Below are 7201 nucleotides of genomic sequence, written 5' to 3' on the forward strand. Positions count from 1 at the left end.
TCGATGAATAATGAAATAAAATGCAAGTAAAACAATCAATCAATCCAAAATTATGTTTCAAAACATAATTGAAGACAGCTCAAGCAAAATTAGTGCAGCCTCTATCGTGAATCAGGGAACCTTCGCATCCTAATTTAATTGACTTTGACACTGAATCTGCAACCTACCCTTAGATTTAGGGGAGGTTAAAGTCAATGAAGTTAGGGTTCAAAAGTTACTTAATTCAGGGATGGGAAGCCAAAACAGGCTTGATCAGTTTAAGGTGGATAAACCCACTGTCACGCACTTCTCTCTTACTGTATATAGTCTGTTAAATTTATGTAAACACTTGTCCAAATTGTCTCTTGGGTCACCAAAAGGTGCTCAGGGGCACCGCTGCTGTGTGACCTGACCATGATACACATGTAAAGAGGTGTTCACCACAGTGTTGCGGGATAGTTTGCTCATTGCATAGATGGTCTGGGCTCGTTTGTTTTCAATTGAATCACTATATAGAGAGCAAAGATTACGAGAGTCATTGGTCCACTTTGTTCTCAGAAATGTTGTCAGTAGCTGCATATTTAGACGTATCAGTATTGGATGCAGGAGTATAAGTTAATAGGCTTATGTGCTTTAGCATTGTTCATCTTTGAAGCTCACCATTAGCTCAGGTCCTAAATCTGAGGGCAGGGTGTTTGGGATATAATCAGATTATTGTGACTGTGTGAACCTTTGCTCAGTCACAACTGATCAGGCCTGAACCTGGCTCCAGTATGACCACTTGTAAGGAGGCATAGAGTCAGGGAATCAGCAAGGTGTTTTTCTTCTTTTCATTCAGTTACGGCTAGTAACCAAGATTAAGAGTTATTACCACCACCTGCTATGCTGGAGTGTGGACCAGAGTTAATCGGCTTAATCAAAACGAATCAATAAGTGATTAAAAGAAAAAGATTCTATCAGCCCGGTTTCTCCCAAGTAATCAAATGCATTAACTCCCAGGACCAAAGTTAAATCGTTCTCAAACCCAATTCTTCAAATCAGTACTTTCTAAGTTGACAAGAGAGACAAGATGGATGCTTGGAAAAGCACAGGCATTAATAACATTAACAAATACTTTTTTCTGTTTAAGTGTCCCAGTATGACAGCTCAATGGAGCTTAGCCATCGCCATCCTATTATTTTTTGTATTATTAAAAACAACGAAAAATGATACACAAATAGAAGAAAGAATTTTTTTTTTTTTAAAGCAGGACAAAAAGATGATACGTTATCAAATTACAAGTTAAATGTATGGGATAACCTGTCATCACAATTTACCTATGTAAACCCAGACTTTACAGACAGTAATATACTGCAGAACAGTTTTACCCTTCTCTCACAACTTGACAGTCACTCACTACAGGACTAGGAATGCAAACCTGTTTTCAGGGCCTAGTGAAAAGGGAGGGAGGCAGCCTTTTAAAGGGGGTTTTGTCAATAAGTTGATGATAACTCTAAAAACATAAAACAGGGCCTACCTTATTCATTAACTCTCATGAGGATCCTACATATTCAAATTCTATTTCTGTTATTGTGTTATTGTAATCCCACGGAGCACCTGAGAATCAGCACAGGTCCCACAGTGACCGCAAATGTGAGTGAACTTCAGCCCTGAAACTCCGCGGCCAACATTCAAATGCCAAAATAGGTCATGATTTATTTACATCCAAAGACCGTCAAGGCTTTATACCTGTCGGTTTGTCTGTGATGGAACCGCATGCGACAGATGTGTGCCAAAAAAAACCAGCGGCACCATGATGCAGGAGCAGCAGCTTCACACCAGGGGTCAGGCTCGAGCTGTGCATCATTAAAAAAGAAATGACGGGTTAGGGTTAGAGACTCAGGATCTGAAATTTGTATTGGAAAAAATAAGAGATTCATCAATTCAAGCATCAGATAATATATAGCTATGCAAAATAGAAGTCTTTCAGTCATATCAAGTTTCATACTGATTATACACTGACCATCTGATTAGCTTTACTGAGTAAGTAAAAGCATTCAAAGTGACACTATTTGGCCTCCATTTGTGATATAAGCTGGAATTTTCTGAGTATGATTTTTTAAAAGTCCTCTAGCATGTTGAAAAAAAATATTGCCATTAAATTAAAGACTTAAGCTTTGTTTCTATAGTGCACACACAGAAAAAAGAGTTGCATTGTACCACAAAATCCCTGGTTTGCTCTCGTCTGTCACTGCCACCCCCAAAAAAAAGATAACAGAAAAAAAACCATTCCATAATTAGTGTAATTAGTACAAAAGAAGGATATAATCACAAAACTTTATAGTAAAGTAAACTTCAAACTTATAATCAGTTTATCTCATTACAAGCCACAGTCATGCAGACCAGTCAACAATAAATCTAGTGTCCTGGGTCACATTTGATCACATTATGGCGTGTGTGTGCTCAATTTCATATTTTGCTCCTGCTTCCAAAAAGACTGAGTTAACAGAGTAAGAATTTCACCTCCTGGTTGATCTAAGAATAGATTTGAACATCTAGACCCTGATAACATGAAGTAAAAAATCTGTTGTGACTGAACAAACTGTCACCGACTTATGTCTAAATCAGGAAAACAGCAGACTATAGTGGTTACGGATACAAACGGGGCCATGTTAATGTGATATTTAGCTGGCATGGTGCAACGCGTGTCATAAAATGTGTCATAAATGCAACAATTTAGAATTTCAGACAATAAAGTAAGACATTAGTACGGTATATAAATTCTCCAACAAGTTTCTCAGTGGATAAGAGAAGGTCCTGAGTGAAATAAGAAATACTTCAATTCTCTCTCCACATTTATTTAAAAGGGCCTCGGGGTCTGATCCACACACCATTGTTCAAAGTCATACTAATTTTTAAAAAATGACTGTGGTGCAGTGACCCCCTTTATGGTAATAATGAGTGACAGTGGAGCCACGTGTGGCAGCAGCAGACAGGCCTGCAGGGTGTAGGGGTCAGGGAGAGTCAAGCGGTAGCCGAAGGAGATGTCACTGATGAGAAGAAGCCAGAGGGCAGGTTGTGTGTGTGTGTGTCTGGCAGGGAGGGCTGTCCTCGAGCCAGAAATAATCTCATTGGATGAGTTCAACCTCGGTGGGCGAACTGGCTTCATGTTTCTTTGAGGAGAAACACTAAAAATATGTAGAAAGAACATGACGAGGCTAAACACAGGAAACCCAAGGCTCCTGCTTCCAGATAAAATACACTTTTTCGTTACTAGCCTATTGTCAGCGGTTAATCAAGCCCTTAAGCCCTGGTTTGCCCCTTTTGATTTCCCCTTAAGTAGCTTTGTCAGAGCATTGTCACCTGACTCTGCTGTTCCCCTCAGCTCTGTGGAGTTTTATAGCATCTTTCAGCTCATTGTTTTGGTTTTCTGGCGCCCAAGTTGGTTTTGCCTGTAGCTGTTTTCAGAGAGAAAAAAAAAAAAAAAGAAATAAAAAAGCTACCTCCCGAGCATCAAATGGCACACAGGTTTAGCCACTTTAGCACCCACATACGCTGTCCTGCTGCAGTAAACACTCAATAGTACACCAAATTAGTTTGCTAAAAACTACAGTGATCCATCTGATTTATGAAATTACTGAGCCTTTTTTGAAAGTGCAAATATATATTTGTGACCCTTTTTCAAGAGTCTTCGAATGCAAACCTATGGGCTTGAGGCTGAGTGCCACAGACAGGAGGAGTTGTTTACATTAAGAATAATATTCCCAGACTTATCGTTTAAGGTTGGAAACATCATCTTTTTGCACACTGTCTGACAGTATTGATTGACTGAAACTTTCATTTATACAGGGGGAACTCACTGAGTACAGTCTCTGCAGGAGTGCCCTGTTGACAGTGAGTTAAAAATAAATAAATATATTATATATAACAAAAACAAAAAAACACAAGAGACAAATAAGTGATAGTAAAGACAAAAGCATAATTCCAATTAAACTGAATGTGTTTCGATACTGTGAGAAACTTAAAAGTGTGGCAAGTCCCAGAGTAAACCATTTGTAAGGCGCAAAGTAAAAGATGGTTTTTATTCTATAGATTTCTAGGAGCAGACTGTGCAGGTGTGGGGTATACAGTATCTCAATATTTAAGAGGGTTTGTGAGATATGTCAGTATCTTTTGAATCAGTGCTTTATAAAAGAAAATGATGTAGTATGACATCTGCATACACGTCTTACTTATGGATGCATCAGTCTATCCAGTGGAAAGATTCTACATGTCTTGTACATCACTGTGGACACATTTCTCCAAAATTTGGCCTGATGTATATGGTTTCTTTTGGGATCTCCACTAGAATTTCAGCTAAAATAAAGGAAGAGATAAACTTGTTAGATAGCCTAATAGCCCTCTGACATGTTTTATGAAAAACATGGTCATGAATAAAAACAAGAAATTATAAACACATTTTTAATTTGTGTTTTTCCATTTTTGCCTGCAGCGCTAGTTTCTCAGGTCACTTTATTCTGCTTTCTTATAATTGTGCCTCAAAGTATCAGTTGTAGAGGAAGCACTCATATCATTTACTTAAGCAAAAGTAGTAATACCACAGTGCAGAAATACTCTGTTACAATAGTTTGCAACTTATGATTATTTTCATTATTTATGAATCTCCTAATTATTTTCTCAATCATTAAATGAAAATGAAAAAAATGAAAAATGCCCATCACAGATTTTCTAAAGACCCAGACGATCCTGTGTAAAGTAGTTATGTTGGCTGATCAACAGTTCAAAATACAAAGATATTCAGTTCATAACCATATAAAAAAAAGAAAAGTAGAATAATCTTCACGATTGAGATGATGTTTGGTGCTTTTGCTGTAAAAATATTCCATAACTGAGTAAAACTCCTGCATAAACAATGTTACATAAGTAAAATTATGTAAGTATAATCAGACAAAATCTAGTTAAACTACCCAAAACAGAAAAATATGACCTGTGCTGTTATATGTGTCTCATTAGAATATAATTACTCATGCATCAGTGTTTAAGAAGCATTTTACTGCTGTCGTTAGTTGAAGTGAGCTCATTTTTAATTATTTTATATAGGACAGCAACTACTGATTATTTTCATTATAGAGTTATCTGCTGATTATTTTTTTAATTAATCAATGTGAATCATTGTTTGGTTTGTAAAAATTCAGAAAAAAAAGTGAGACATGCTCATCACAATTAACCAGAGCCCAAAGTAAAATGTCCACAATGTTTGTTTTGTCCAACCAATAGTCCAAACCTCAAAAATTGTTCAAACCACAAACCTCAAAAGGAAAAGCAGCAAATCCTGCCATTTGAGAAGCTGGAACCATGATATGTTTGGCTTTTTCCATGAAAAGTTAGTTTTATCAAAAGGATTGCCATCCATTTTCTTTCAATCGAACAATCTGTTAATCAAATTAATAGTTCTAATCTATAACCACAATATAATTCATAAACTCTGCATGTTCTTCTTGCAAAAAGCTTGGTCTTCTGCAAGGTAACTAGTAATCTAAAACTGTCAGATAAATGTAGCGGAGTAAAAAGTAAAATATTTGCCTCTGAAATGTAGTTGAGAAGAGCTATAACGTGGCATGGAAAGAATATGCTCAAGTAACGTACAAGTACTGAATTACTTGAGTAAATATACTTAGTTACATTCCATCTCTGCACTGCATATCATGTCATTGACCTACTGGTTATTGAATGGAGGGTATTCCACTCTATTCTATTTTCAGTTTTTGTTTTACTGAAGAGTATTTTTTTTTCCCTCAACAAGCCATGTGATCCCAGCGCGGACAACCACCGCGCACGCCGAGTTTCAACCTTCGCCTGGATCCATGTGGGGCCGGAGAGAAAAACACAGCAGTCAGCTGACCCGAGAATCAGCCAATCGGAAGTCGCCCGCTGTTGCGAATAAATGGCTGGCCCGAGTCCGTGAAAACATCCTGCGGGAGCGACAGAGAGGAAGACCCGGCCGGAGACATGACGGTGGAGGCGAGCGCCAGCGGTGAGTCGGCGATTCGTGTCCCCGCTTAACGCGCGGATGGGGTCGGTGTTTGCGCGGTGGGAAACGGTGGCTTGGGTGTAGTCGTCCGCGCGACTCTGGTAGTGATCCAGAAACAACTGCAAGTGGAGGTTCGGGCAGGTCGCGTGTTCAGTGACACGCAGCGCGGGTCACTGACGACCGCTTCGTTCTCACTGTCTTCCTAACGTTGCATTTTCTTTCAGTAAAGTTTACATTCTCTGGCATATTCCGAAACTTCGGTCTTGTTTTTTTTTTTCTCATTTAGTCTAATCAGCAGCCAATAAAAAATACAATTATTTCAAAAATAATGTTAAAGAAAATCCCCATACTCTTTGAATGTCTGAAGCTGTAGCTTGGTGAGAGTCTAAAATAATTATTATTATCTATTATTATCTAAAATGATAATAAAAATCAGTAAATACAGTTTCTGTCAACTTACTAATTATGATAAAGCACCAGCTGTATTATTGCTATGATATGTGATGACTTTATTTAATACATCAGTGGATAATCAGACCTAATGTTTGGATGGATGGATGGAAAAAAAGTAATTTAGATCAGAAAATGTCAAACATACGTGTATGATAACATCCAGTTATTAAAGCCTAAACTTGATCTTAATTTTTCTTATTTAGCCTAATCAGCAGCCAAAAATAAATAAATTAATACAGAAGTTGAAAAGTAGGGTATTTATTCCACAGTTGTATAACCAGCAATATATTCTTAGTATTTCTGAAGCCGTACCTTAGTGATTGTGTGACTGTGTGTGTCACTTTTTCTGTTGCAGCTTAATGCTAAACTCATTAAAATTCATTTTTTTTCCTCATCAATCTACACTCAATGCCCCACGATGACAAAGCGAAAACACAATTTTAGAAATTTTTTGCAAATTTATTAAAAAGGAAAAACATAAGTTTTTCAGACTCTTTGCTATGACGGTTGAAGTTTAGCTCAGGTTCCTCCCATTTCTCTTGATCATCTTTGAGATGTTTCTACACCAGGCACCTCTCATCAACAGTGAAGCATCGTGGTGGCAGCATCATTCTTTGGGGTGTTGAGGTGGGACAGAGAGACTGGTTAGGGTTGAGGCAAAGCTGAACGGAGCAAAGTTTAGACATATCCTTAATGAAAACCTGGTCCGGAGCGATTCAGGACCTCAGACTGGGCTGAAGGTTCACCTTCCAACAAGAC

General features: G+C 37.9%; 1 protein-coding gene across 1 annotated transcript in view; it reads left to right on the plus strand.

Moving 5' to 3' along the window:
* Positions 1-5873: 5873 nt before the first annotated feature.
* faxdc2 (fatty acid hydroxylase domain containing 2) overlaps positions 5874-7201 on the plus strand; it is a 15832-nt gene continuing 14504 nt past the window's right edge. Inside the window, exon 1 of the mRNA XM_040150858.1 lies at positions 5874-5992. Within this exon, the coding sequence (XP_040006792.1) occupies positions 5968-5992 (25 nt within the window). The 5' untranslated portion in view covers positions 5874-5967. The remainder of the gene's footprint in view (positions 5993-7201) is intronic.

This window comes from Xiphias gladius, chromosome 17 (assembly GCF_016859285.1).
Source record: "Xiphias gladius isolate SHS-SW01 ecotype Sanya breed wild chromosome 17, ASM1685928v1, whole genome shotgun sequence".
Classification (NCBI taxonomy): Eukaryota; Metazoa; Chordata; class Actinopteri; order Istiophoriformes; family Xiphiidae; genus Xiphias; species Xiphias gladius.